Here is a 14,404-nt window from a genome sequence, read left to right as displayed (position 1 = left end):
AGACCACCTGTATTAATAGACCACCTGTATTAGAGACCACCTGTATTAGAAACCACTTGTATTAGAGACCGCCTGTATTAAGAGACCGCCTGTATTAATAGACCACCTGTATTAGAGACCACCTGTATTAGAGACCACCTGTATTAGAGACCACCTGTATTAGAGACCGCCTTTATTAATAGACCACCTGTATTAGAGACCACCTGTATCAAGAGACCGCCTGTATTAATAGACCACCTGTATTAGAGACCACCTGTATTGGAGACCACCTGTATTAGAGTCCGCCTTTATTAATAGACCACCTGAATTAGAGGCCACCCGATTAAGAGACCGCCTGGATTAATAGACCACCTGTATCAGAGACCACCTGTATTAGAGACCGCCTGTATTAATAGACCACCTGAATTAGAGACCACCCGATTAAGAGACCGCCTGTATTAATAGACCACCTGTATTAGAGACCACCTGTATTAGAGACCGCCTGTATTAGAGACCACCTGTATTAGAGACCACCTGTATTAGAAACTACCTGTATTAGAGACCACCTGTATTAAGAGACCGCCTGTATTAAGAGACCGCCTGTATTAGAGACCACCTGTATTAGAGACCACCTGTATTAGAGACCCCCTGTATTAGAAACTACCTGTATTAGAGACCACCGGTATTAAGAGACCGCCTGTATTAAGAGGCCGCCTGTATTAGAGACCACCTGTCTGTATTAGAGACCACCTGTATTAAGAGCCCGCCTGTATTAATAGACCACCTGAATTAGAGACCACCCGATTAAGAGAGCGCCTGTATTAATAGACCACCTGAATTAGAGACCACCTGTATCAGAGACCACCTGTATTAGAGACCACCTGTATTAAAGACCATCTGTATTAGAGACCACCTGTATTGGAGACCACCTGTATTAGAGACCACCTGTATTAGAGACCGCCTGTATTAGAGACCACCTGTATTAGAGACCACCTGTATTTGAGACCGCCTGTATTAGAGACCCCCTGTATTAGAGACCGCCTGTATTAAGAGACCGCCTGTATTAATAGACCCCCTGTATTAGAGACCACCTGTATTAAGAGACCGCCTGAATTAATAGACCACCTGTATTAGAGACCACCTGTATCAGAGACCACCTGTATTAAGAGACCGCCTGTATTTAGACACCACATATGTTAAGCGACCATCCATATTAAGACACCACCTGTATTAATAGACCACCTGTATAAGAGACCACCAGTATTAGAGACCACCTGTATTAGAGACCACCTTTATTAGAGACCACCTGTATTAATAGACCCCCTGTATTAATAGACCACCTGTATTAATAGACCACCGGTATTAGAGACCACCTGTATTAGAGACCACCTTTATTAGAGACCACCTGTATTAATAGACCACCTGTATAAGAGACCGCCTGTATTAGAGACCACCTGTATTAGAGACCGCCTGTATGAATAGACCACCTGTATTAGAGACCACCTGTATTATAGACCACCTGTATTAGAGACCACCTGTATTATAGACCACCTGTATTAGAGACCACCTGTATAAGAGACCACCTGTATTAGAGACCCCCTGTATTAATAGACCACCTGTATAAGAGACCACCTGTATTAAAGACCATCTGTATTAGAGACCACCTGTATTAGAGACCACCTTTATTAGAGACCACCTGTATTAATAGACCCCCTGTATTAATAGACCACCTGTATTAGAGACCAGCTGTATTAGTGACCACCTGTTTTAGAGACCGCCTGTATTAGAGACCACCTGTATTAGAGACCTCCTGTATTAGAGACCACCTGTATTAGAGACCTCCTGTATTAGAGACCACCTGTATTAAAGACCGCCTGTATTAAGAGACCACCTGTATTAGAGACCACCTACCACCTTAATTAATAGACCACCTGTATTAGAGACCTCCTGTATTAGAGACCCCCTGTATTAGAGACCCCCTGTATTAGAGAACCCCTGTATTAATAGACCACCTGTATTAATAGACCGCCGGTATTAATAGACCGCCTGTATTAATAGCCCCCTGTATTAGAGACCACCTGTATTAGAGACCACCTTTATTAAAGACCATCTGTATTAGAGACCACCTGTATTAGAGACCACCGGTATTAGAGACCACCTGTATTAGAGACCGCCTGTATTAAGAGACCACCTGTATTAGAGACCACCTGTATTTGGACCACTTGTATTAGAGACCACCTGTATTAAGAGACCGCCTGTATTAATAGACCACCTGTATTAATAGACCGCCGGTATTAATAGACCGCCTGTATTAATAGACCACCTGTATTAAAGACCACCTGTATTAGAGACCACCTGTATTAAGAGACCGCCTGTATTAAGAGACCGCCTGTATTAATAGACCACCGGTATTAAGAGACCGCCTGTATTAATAGACCACCTGTATTAAGAGACCGCCTGTATTAATAGACCACCTGTATTAAAGACCACTTGTATTAAGAGACCGCCTGTATTAAGAGACCACCTGTATTAATAGATCACCTGTGTTTAGAGATCACCTGTATTGACACAGACTACATGTGTTAATACTCCTCTTTATGACTTCCTGAGGATGGTTTCCTAATAGTACATGTTTGACTGTATCTCAATTGTTTCTATGGACAAACATGTTTCGATCACTGAAACCCTGTCAGCTATGCCGGAGTTTAAACATGATGAAGTTTCAAAAGTGTAAGGAAGCGAGCAAGTGTTTCAAAAAAGGTGTGTTCTTAGTAAGGTCTCCAATTCGATTTCTCCAGACTTCACTTCCGTTATGCATGCATACATGTACGATGTCTTTGATCAATTAAAAATATAAATTTAATGTCTCAAAAAAGATATGCGAGGTTTTTTTTCTTTTCTTTTATTTAAGTAGGTCATGTATGACTAAAAGGTTATCTATAGCATATTTGGTTTTAAGTTATTTTATTTCAATTCCAGGTTTCGTCGTAGAAATCATGCGATGGACTACCGAATGGCCACTAAGGGCGGACACAGGTGTTGACAGACGGCCGCCAGACATAACTTAACTCGTCTCAAGACAAGCGTTGCGTTGAAATGGATCAGCATCACAGTGGGTTGAAGTTGTTCCGAAAACGAAAAAGGTCAAACCAAATGTTTCAGAGGGCAAACGACAAAGATGAGAGACGGCATAGAAACGAAAGGAATGAAAGCCGAAGATAGGTAATTATTATATTTTTTAATTCATTAAATTATAAACCGAAATGATTTACATTTCCCCTATTGCTACACTTGAGATCTCTGTAATTTTTATTACTACCTAATAATTTTTGGCTGTGCCATCCGGGGAACTTCTGATCAGCCGGTGACAGAATAACATGGCCGGGCGGGTTGCCACGTAACCACGTCTAGGTTATAGCATTGGACTGTAATTGTACTTTAAAGAGGCTCTTGAAGTGGCCCCGTAATCTATTGACGTCTTTTGCAAATGATTTTAATTGTAGCTAAGACGCAAAATACGACACAAATACTGGGTTTGTTCATGTGTCCTCTACTATGAGGGTGTAACAAAGACAAAAGTTGACCTGTTGCACATGATAAAACATTTGGGATATCTTTCTTTTCCTTTCTTTCCTACCTACACATTTTTCCTTAAGACCTAATCTCCCCTCTGGTTATTGTCCACAAGGCATCCGTCTTCATATGACACAGGTTGTTTAGAAGGTTGAAGACGTTTAATCTCAATTAAAACAAAACAAAAACGAACAAAAGCAAAACAAAAGTTAATGAAACGCTGTTGACCATTTGTTCATGAGCCTTTGAACTCGTGCTTCCTCTTTCTTACAATGTTTTCATGTATTGCACACAATATATGAAGCAAAATATTCCTTCTATATTTCATGTAAATACCTAATATAGAATCATAAGTATGCTGTATATTCTAAGTACATCCCTTTGCAGAAATGCACTTTCGTAATCGCGCTATACGTGATGTAAACGCTCCACGGTAATTTCACCTTGGTATACTGGATAGTCACTGGAAGATTGCACTGCAAGAAATTTTACAAGAGGCATACCGTTTCCCAGAGATCATTTCTTAAGAGAAGGAACAGGACTTTAATCTGATCAAAAGAGTGGACGGTAAATTTGTACTACCTTCTCTTGCTTCCAACTCGCGTGTACAATATTGCTTTTGTGAGATGCCATTCAACCCTTTTCTTTGACAGGCTTCATTACTTTGTCTCTGTAAAACTTTGAACTGATAGTTTTCCCTTCAAGTTATCTGAACAACAGGCCAAATAGAATTATAAAAAGGGCGTTCAAAACTTTCTTGGATACGTCTTGCGTTCACTATCCTTGCCTAATTTCTCGACGACCATTGCTTGTTATTAATACGTTGTTGGGGTTCAACGTAAACGATCAAGGTCTCATTCCCTGTAAGAAGCTCACATGGGGGATCCATCGGGCACAAAGGTTATTTAATTACAAGCACGTGGTCAGAGTGTGATGGTTACTGCCTTCTGTAATGTCAACCATATAAGCTTTATCTCAGAAACATTATAACGAACATCATCCTTAATTATTGCTTTCACAGCAACAATGTTGTTTTTATGCTTCACCGACTGGCCTGCCTGGCCGTGTGTCCTCTTTGATGTCTACTTTACCTTTTTTGAATTTGTTCTCCAACCTGAAAGCAGTTTGCAATTTCACGACAGAGTTGCCTGTTATGTTGCACAACTATGTAAAACGCATACAGTGCTTTGTAATAGGGGAGTGTTTAAGATTTAGTCTCAATCTTCATATAAGGATGGAAAAGAAGCCACTAGTCACAAGTGCATACCATTCAACTATGAATAGCTTGTTAAATTCTTGTCGGATGAAAGCGAAATTTGCACATGGATTGTTCTTTAAATGGTTTTGCAGTTTGCCAAGTCGCTCAACTATTTTACTTACTCTTCAAACGAGAAATGTGTGGTGACAGAATTTATTGAATGGGGATAAATATCGAATGTTCGAAGTTATGTATTTGATTGGTTCCATTGGTGAAAAAGCTGACCAATCGCTAGGCTGATACTTGTGTTTTGAAAATTAAAGAGGAGCGGCACCCGACTTCAAAACTGGTCAGTTTTACCGTTACGCTGCTTGGCAATTATTTGGATATACAATAAACTAGTTTTGTTTAATTTTCCATTAGTTGTCGCGTACAGGGCCTTTGATTTCGTCATGATAATATTTTAAAGGTGCAGAGAAAGTGATTGAACTTACTCCTTTGAATTTCGGAGATGACGGACATAAGAAAGTACAAAAGTTGTCCCGGCGATTTATCTAAATTTTGATATGACAATTTTTCCCACAAATGTGTAAAAAACAAATTACATAGAATACTAATGACATTAATATTTGGTTTGAACTGTATTTATCAAAAACAACATGGCAAGTAAAGTACAAATCACATAAACAAACATACGGCAACAAGTACACCGATGCCTATTTTATACGTATATGTTGCATTCCTTTATCTCTGTGAAGAACAACTATGATGGTATTGAAATCTTTTACTGATTCAAGCATGTAAATTGTATGTCATTAAAATGTTTGATGCCTAGCAACAGCCATAATGGTTTAAACAAAATCCATAGAATATTTTTAGAAATTAATCATTTCACGTCATATTCCTAGTTTATTTGTCGTTTATTTAAATTTGTAATTGACTATTTGCTCGAAGTTACGGGAAAAGATATACTCGCCAGATGTTAACAAATTACAGTAATACGTGTACCACGATACATTCCTAAAATAGAATAAATGGGAAAATGTACCAGAAAAAATAAATCCGAAACATCTTATCTGACCTACATAGGAAATTTAGATCAAAAACATCTTTAGTTGACATACAAAATCTGGATTAAAACATGGAACCGACCTACAAAGCATGAACACGACCCTGATGTGTTACCAACCTACAAAGCATGAACACGACCCTGATGTGTTATCGACCTACAAAGCATCAACAAGACCCTGATGTTCTCGATATTTCAAACACACTTGGGTTTCATTCCTTGAAATGGAATCTGAATTAGATAAGATTGATGCCTTTAGTGCGCTCCGTGTATGGAATATTGATCGGACTCCGGTAACAAAACCAAACCTTAAATTGTTTTGTATACAATGCTTGAAACGCAGACAGCTGTTTATCAAGCACTTTTGTGATAATCTAGGTCGTTAAAGTAATTGAAATGTTGGTACTAGCTAGTTACAGTTTATTGATCGAAGAGCGACGTAATTCAGTAAAATTGAAATATCATCAAAATTCTTATGAATATCAACTAAACAGTTGTATGAAACCCACTGTTTTAATAAGAATATAGGGTTGAGATTTGTAGGGAAAAATCACCAGGAATTCTAACATTGGTTCTGTGAACTATTCGGCTAAATGGTTACTTTGTTCTACAGTTGTGTTGAATATTACACGTAGCGAAAGTGCAGTGGTATTATAAAGCATCATCGAAAGGCTTATCCGATACACTATTTTATATTACACAACGAACTTTTTCAACTTCAAAACAAAATGTAAAGAGATTAAATGCAAAGAGAATAAAAAAAAGAAATATTAAAACTATATACTGTAGCGTCGATACACAAATTTCCTCATGAACTAACAGAACAGCAAAACAAAAAGGAAAACAGAATAAACCGTCATAAAAAAGCTAAAACAGCTTCTCCAGAAGGTTTTATGTTTTCTTCACCACATTTGCCAAGCCCGGCCAAACTTAGCTAAATATGTCTGTCACCGACGATCAAAGAATCTTTGTCTTTCGTCCTGCAAGACATGAATTCAACAGCTGGAAATAATAAAATGATTTATAACATTTCACCAGAGTAGAATGATGTATCTTCTTTAGAAAATTCTGTCTTTGCGTATTGCAGAGTTATCTTCTCTTGGGAGCAGGTATTGAATGTTACGTCACTTGTTTGTGAGAATAACGTCATCAATTTTTGAGAAAACGACGTAAATTTCTCACACAGTCCAATGACGTAACAGTCAATACCTGCTCCCAAGAGAAGATAACTCTGCAAAACGCAAAGACGGAATAAAGCCCTGATAGTGTAAGGATTGACGTTGTTAGTAACAACAAATAATCATTCAAATAACATTCAGTGATCGAATCTCTCTAATGTTTCTGATTATAGAACCAAATATGTGTATTTAAAGTACCTCTCAAATTCAAGCATTTCATTATCTAACTTTATTGTTTTGTAATATCTCTTGAAATTTTGCATGATTGAAGATGTCTGCTGTGGAACAGCCATGAGCATATAATTTATATAGGGTCTTCTCATAGAATGGGATACCTCAGACTGTGTAGCTATTTGTAAGATATTGTGATCTGGGAGTTTTTTTTTCTATGAGAAGCAATTCAAAATGAATTACCTAAAATAAAACATATCAAGTAGAGCAGTGTTATTCTGTGTGTAAAAGCCAATTTTATAAGCAGTAATTTTCGTCAAAACGAGATAGGAATTTGAACCTAATTCCTCTATGAATATAAATTCCGTCTGTCTCAGAATCCCGGACCTCGGACGTCGTACGTTAGGAGGCGCGAGCCAGTCACTGTAATGTAAAAATCCATCGATGGTACCATGAATCTCCCATTCACACAAAGGTCAAATAGGTATAAAGCATTCGTTATCCACCCCGCAAATCTGTCAGGTTATCAAGTTTTGTATCACAATAAAATGTTAATTCGTCCAAATTTGTTCATAATTAATTACATTACATCGCTTTACTTTTGCTCAGATGTTGTGCATCTAATCATACCGTGTCTTTTTTTTTTAGGAATTTAAATTATTTTTATCTGCTTTTTCATTAGCTATGATGTACATTTAATGACAGTTTCACAACGTATCACACGATACAGACATTATGACAGTATGAATCCTCTACTGGCATGTGTTAATGGCCAGGATCAGTGGAAACATCATCCATATTTACACCTTAAGCCCCAACCATCAGCAGACAGGTCCTCTGTACCTGTTTATCGACCAGACCAGGTACCGTGTATTTAAGGTATATATATATGTGTTGTCTCAAATTATTTTGGTAATTCTCGAGTGGAAGGCTTTGGTAATAATGTGAGTTTGCTTTACAATAAAAGTAAATAAGTATGCGTTTAATGTTTAAAGATACCCGGACTACTGCCAAAAACTGTTCTGAACACGATCATACCGGGTACAGATGAACTCTACAATACCTGTAATCAAATGTCAGAACTTCAATTCCGTCTTTGCGTATTGCAGAGTTATCTTCTCTTGGGAGCAGGTATTGATTGTTACGTCATTGGTTTGTGTGAGAAAATTACGTCGTTTTCTCAAAAATTGACGACGTTACTCTCACAAACAAGTGACGTAACAAGCAATACCTGCTCCCAAGAGAAGATAACTTTGCAATACGCAAAGACGGAATAGCAGTAAGAACAAAGGTTTTAACATAGCCCGGGCGATACAAAGGAGTGAATTGTATGCGTTGTATTGGTGATTTAAATACATGGATGATTTTGAATAGTGTCAGGGTTCACAAACTACGTACTTCATTCATTTTCGCACCTGGCCTTCTGTTTCAACTGTAGTTTAGACCTATTGTGATTTCCGCCTACTTGGTCCCTAGCATCACCGATGACTCCTTGTAGGACGAAACATATGTTTATAAGGTGTAATTCAGTTTTGGCGTATTGTATCTATTACTAAATTTTAAAAGTGTAATCAACGTTTTTTTGTGTGTGTGTGTGTAACGTGTAACATTTCAAAAATATTTAAACGACCAATCATCACATTCTTATTATCCATCATCACAAATACGTGCTAAATAGTATCAGTTGGATAAGCTTTAGAAAAGGGGAAGCATTCCTGGGATTTTAGATATGCAGGCTGCATAACATGATTTTATCTCGTCAGACTCTCTAAGAGAATAGCAGATTTCAAATAGTTTTGGATATTATTTTTGTTCTTAATGCAAATTTTTCAAATATGCGTTTCTTGTGTTTCTTGTGTATTTCATGAATTTTGAATCTGACTTTGCTTTTGAGTGTGTGACCGCGGTGGCCAAGTGGTTAAGGCGTCTGACATTCTGCTACCACTAGCCCTCCACCACTGGGTCGCGGGTTCGAGACCTACGTGGGGTAGTCGCCAGGCACTGGCCGTAGGTCGGTGGTTTTTCTCCGGGAACTCCGGCTTTCCTCCACCACCAAAACCTGGCACGTCCTTAAATGGTCATAGCTGTTAATATGACGCACAAAGCATAAACAAACTTTTGAGTGTTACCAGACACGAATGTGTTTCATTTGATGTTAGGTAATATTTATTTTTGAAGNAAAAAAAAAAAAAAAAAAAAAAAAAAAAAAAAAAAAAAAAAAGTCCCTAGCTCTGGATCGGATTCCGTCGGCCTTTGGGTCAATCATACCATATATAGTCAATGTTTTAATGTGTCATTAGAGTTTCAACTGAATGTCAACTTCTTCTAAAAACAGGGAAGATAGCAAAGGTTATGTCTACTATGCATCCGACAATTTGATGACGCACGTCCAATGCGGTGATTTAATACTGGTTTGATATTCATCACTCCAATCCCTGCCTCCAATATAGAACATCGGATAACGGAGCACAAATATGTCTCCCTCTCTACTACTAAAAATGGGATTTCGAATTTCTTGACGGTTTTATTACATGCTGTTAGATACAATCCTTCCCGGTCCTGGATGCGTTTTAATTGGTACTCGATATGCCTTTTGGGCTTCAAGAGTAGGCGTGAATTTGATTTATATAACTAATAATCTTGTTAACACCGAGACTAAAATTGGATTCTACCACTAGTTTTATTAAGACCTTGTTAGTGTTTTTTACAGTTTATATGATGTGCATATCTTCCTTATTATCTATCCGTTTGTTTGCTAAAGAAGTGACGTATTTGAATGAAGATGATATTTGTAGTATCACCTATACATTTACTGAGGTAGCACAAGGTTTTCAATCTATTTTACCAATATTAAACATGTTTCATATAAAAAAAAATATATAAACTTAAATAGTGTCTGTGAAAAAAATATACATGTATGTATTTACGTTGCAAGCTGACCCTTTAGGAGCCTCCGTTTCCCCATGCTTTCTTAGTATCAGTTGAGATTTCCGTAAGCTTTTTAAACAGGAAAACATAATGTATTCATAACCCTCAACCACGTGATCAGATACCCATCAACTATTTCAATGTATTTTGAGAATATTTCATTGTGCAATACATTCTTGGTGACCACACACTGTCCTGTAAGTGATGACAGACATATTGAAGGAACTCACATTCGGTGTAGGAAACCCTTTGTATTCCGGAACATCATATTTCCCCTCCGTTTTATTATAATCCATGTCATCCTTCCTGTTGTTTTTGTTTCTCTTTAATTCGATTTTCATGTTTTTGCACCGATTTGAGATCCGATTGTATCCTGGGGTATCGACGCTACTTTTGATACCTCTACATGTATCTTCTTGTTAACTGATGGGTAGAGTATGGCGCTATCACATGCCAGTCAATACATATTGTTACCATACTGTTCGAATAAAGCATTTTTCCTTCTTTCGACGCTGAAATCACCAAAAGAAGGGTGTCACTAATTTCATCCAGGACAATGGCATTCAATACCCCTCAGTTATAAACATTTTATTTAAGAATAATTGCAATTTTGCATTTTAAAATAGTTCAATCTCATTTAAAAAGGCTACATGTGTGTATGATGAGAACATGCAAAATGTCAATAATATGAATAAATACAAATAAAATATTAGCACTTTTTCAACAACAATTATGACAAAGTTTGATTCTGCCATCAACGTTACGTAATACGTGTATTTTATTTATCAAATAATAAATATAATATCATATGCGTACTGTAATGTAATATATATATTATTTTAGAATTTGTAAATAATCTTTTTACGGATGTAATTTTATGACATAATTCACTTGATCATTATGTTAAAGTATTTCCTCGGTTGGACATTTCCCCTCGTTTTGCTGAAGACAAGTTATGTAGATGATTGCATACGGGTAGAATGAATCCATGTAAATGAGTCCCAATGTGTTGGATGTGTTGGCAGATACTATAGAGCTGGGTGTTATTGTTACTGATGGTTTATGGTTAGATTGTAAAATATAATCGGGGTTAAAAGTCGTAGGGACCAGAACTAAGGACACAGAAATAGTGACAACAGACCAGAAGGAGATACAAAAATAATGAAAACAGCAGCAAACAAGGAAACACCAAAATAATGAAAACAACGGCAAACAAGGAAACAACAAAATAATGAAAACAACGGCAAACAAGGAAACAACGGCAAACAAGGAAACGACGGCTAACAAGGAAACAACGGCTAACAAGGAAACAACAGCAAACAAGGAAACAACAGCAAACAAGGAAACAACGGCAAACAAGGAAACGACGGCTAACAAGGAAACAACGGCTTACAAGGAAACAACGGCTAACAAGGAAACAACGGCCAACAAGGAAACAACGGCAAACAAGGAAACAACGCCTAACAAGGAAACAACGGCAAACAAGGAAACAACGGCTAACAAGGAAACGACGGCTAACAAGGAAACAACGGCTAACAAGGAAACAACGGCTAACAAGGAAAAAACGGCTAACAAGGAAACAACGGCTTACAAGGAAACAACGGCTAACAAGGAAACAACGGCTAACAAGGAAACAACAGCAAACAAGGAAACGACGGCAAACAAGGAAACAACGGCAAACAAGGAAACAGCAAAATATTGGAAACAACAGGAATTTAGGCGACATAAAAACAATGGAAATGTTGAAAGAATGGACACGCCAGGAGTTAAGTAGACAAAGAAAAGCAATGGATACAATAGAAATTAAGAAGACACCGACAAATAAGGAAACAAGAAGTTATAAAAAACCGCCAAACAATTAAAAATACAGTAAACAAGAGGACAACAAATTATGGTAAAAAAACAGGATTTAAAGAGAAATCGAAACTATGGAAGCAACAAGAATATGGAGACAACAAAAGCTAAGGAAACAACGGGAACTAAAGACACATCTAAACAATAAAAGCTACAGGAGTTAAGGAGACAATGAAACAATGGAAACAATACGAAAATGTAAACTACATTAGTTAAACTACATTAGTATGAGAACTACGGGAGTTAAGGAGAAACAATGTAAACTACGGGAGTTAAGGAGAAACAATGTAAACTACGGGAGTTAAGGAGAAACAATGTAAACTACGGGAGTTAAGGAGAAACAATGTAAACTACGGGAGTTAAGGAGAAACAATGTAAACTACGGGAGTTAAGGAGAAACAATGTAAACTACGGGAGTTAAGGAGAAACAATGTAAACTACGGGAGTTAAGGAGAAACAATGTAAACTACGGGAGTTAAGGAGAAACAATGTAAACTACGGGAGTTAAGGAGAAACAATGTAAACTACGGGAGTTAAGGAGAAACAATGTAAACTACGGGAGTTAAGGAGAAACAATGTAAACTACGGGAGTTAAGGAGAAACAATGTAAACTACGGGAGTTAAGGAGAAACAATGTAAACTACGGGAGTTAAGGAGAAACAATGTAAACTACGGGAGTTAAGGAGAAACAATGTAAACTACGGGAGTTAAGGAGAAACAATGTAAACTACGGGAGTTAAGGAGAAACAATGTAAACTACGGGAGTTAAGGAGAAACAATGTAAACTACGGGAGTTAAGGAGAAACAATGTAAACTACGGGAGTTAAGGAGAAACAATGTAAACTACGGGAGTTAAGGAGAAACAATGTAAACTACGGGAGTTAAGGAGAAACAATGTAAACTACGGGAGTTAAGGAGAAACAATGTAAACTACGGGAGTTAAGGAGAAACAATGTAAACTACGGGAGTTAAGGAGAAACAATGTAAACTACGGGAGTTAAGGAGAAACAATGTAAACTACGGGAGTTAAGGAGAAACAATGTAAACTACGGGAGTTAAGGAGAAACAATGTAAACTACGGGAGTTAAGGAGAAACAATGTAAACTACGGGAGTTAAGGAGAAACAATGTAAACTACGGGAGTTAAGGAGAAACAATGTAAACTACGGGAGTTAAGGAGAAACAATGTAAACTACGGGAGTTAAGGAGAAACAATGTAAACTACGGGAGTTAAGGAGAAACAATGTAAACTACGGGAGTTAAGGAGAAACAATGTAAACTACGGGAGTTAAGGAGAAACAATGTAAACTACGGGAGTTAAGGAGAAACAATGTAAACTACGGGAGTTAAGGAGAAACAATGTAAACTACGGGAGTTAAGGAGAAACAATGTAAACTACGGGAGTTAAGGAGAAACAATGTAAACTACGGGAGTTAAGGAGAAACAATGTAAACTACGGGAGTTAAGGAGAAACAATGTAAACTACGGGAGTTAAGGAGAAACAATGTAAACTACGGGAGTTAAGGAGAAACAATGTAAACTACGGGAGTTAAGGAGAAACAATGTAAACTACGGGAGTTAAGGAGAAACAATGTAAACTACGGGAGTTAAGGAGAAACAATGTAAACTACGGGAGTTAAGGAGAAACAATGTAAACTACGGGAGTTAAGGAGAAACAATGTAAACTACGGGAGTTAAGGAGAAACAATGTAAACTACGGGAGTTAAGGAGAAACAATGTAAACTACGGGAGTTAAGGAGAAACAATGTAAACTACGGGAGTTAAGGAGAAACAATGTAAACTACGGGAGTTAAGGAGAAACAATGTAAACTACGGGAGTTAAGGAGAAACAATGTAAACTACGGGAGTTAAGGAGAAACAATGTAAACTACGGGAGTTAAGGAGAAACAATGTAAACTACGGGAGTTAAGGAGAAACAATGTAAACTACGGGAGTTAAGGAGAAACAATGTAAACTACGGGAGTTAAGGAGAAACAATGTAAACTACGGGAGTTAAGGAGAAACAATGTAAACTACGGGAGTTAAGGAGAAACAATGTAAACTACGGGAGTTAAGGAGAAACAATGTAAACTACGGGAGTTCAGGAGAAACAATGTAAACTTAGGGAGTTCAGGAGAAACAATGTAAACTACGGGAGTTAAGGAGAAACAATGTAAACTTAGGGAGTTGGGGAGAAACAATGTAAACTACGGGAGTTAAGGAGAAACAATGTGTTAAGGAAACACCGATTGATTTATTTTATCTTATTATATATTGTTAATTTTAAATATATTTCAAATATAGAACTTATGTAGTTAATTATTTAATTAATTAATTCAATTTACTTATTTATTTTATATTGTTATTCATGTTTTTATTTTTATTTTATTGAAACTGTAAAGTAATAACAATAAATACGTTATGTTGATAAACATTAACAGAGAAATGTCATATC

General features: G+C 37.1%; 1 protein-coding gene across 1 annotated transcript; it reads left to right on the top strand.

Annotated features, from left to right (window-relative positions):
- The first annotated feature begins 11,327 nt into the window (after positions 1 to 11,327).
- On the top strand, positions 11,328 to 11,870 carry LOC110445402 (proteoglycan 4-like). The gene has a single exon (XM_021489995.1). The coding sequence runs from the start codon at positions 11,328 to 11,330 to the stop codon at positions 11,868 to 11,870; it is 543 nt and encodes a 180-aa protein (XP_021345670.1).
- Positions 11,871 to 14,404: the final 2,534 nt, after the last annotated feature.

This window comes from Mizuhopecten yessoensis, unplaced genomic scaffold, assembly GCF_002113885.1.
Source record: "Mizuhopecten yessoensis strain PY_sf001 unplaced genomic scaffold, ASM211388v2 scaffold2275, whole genome shotgun sequence".
In the NCBI taxonomy this organism is placed as follows: Eukaryota; Metazoa; Mollusca; class Bivalvia; order Pectinida; family Pectinidae; genus Mizuhopecten; species Mizuhopecten yessoensis.
The sequence above is the reverse complement of the archived record's forward strand: the minus strand, read 5'-3'. Positions and strand labels throughout refer to the sequence as shown.

Bases quoted from the DNA above. Each gene is read 5' to 3' on its own strand.
- LOC110445402 (XM_021489995.1), top strand. From the start codon at position 11,328: ATGAAAACAACGGCAAACAAGGAAACAACGGCAAACAAGGAAACGACG.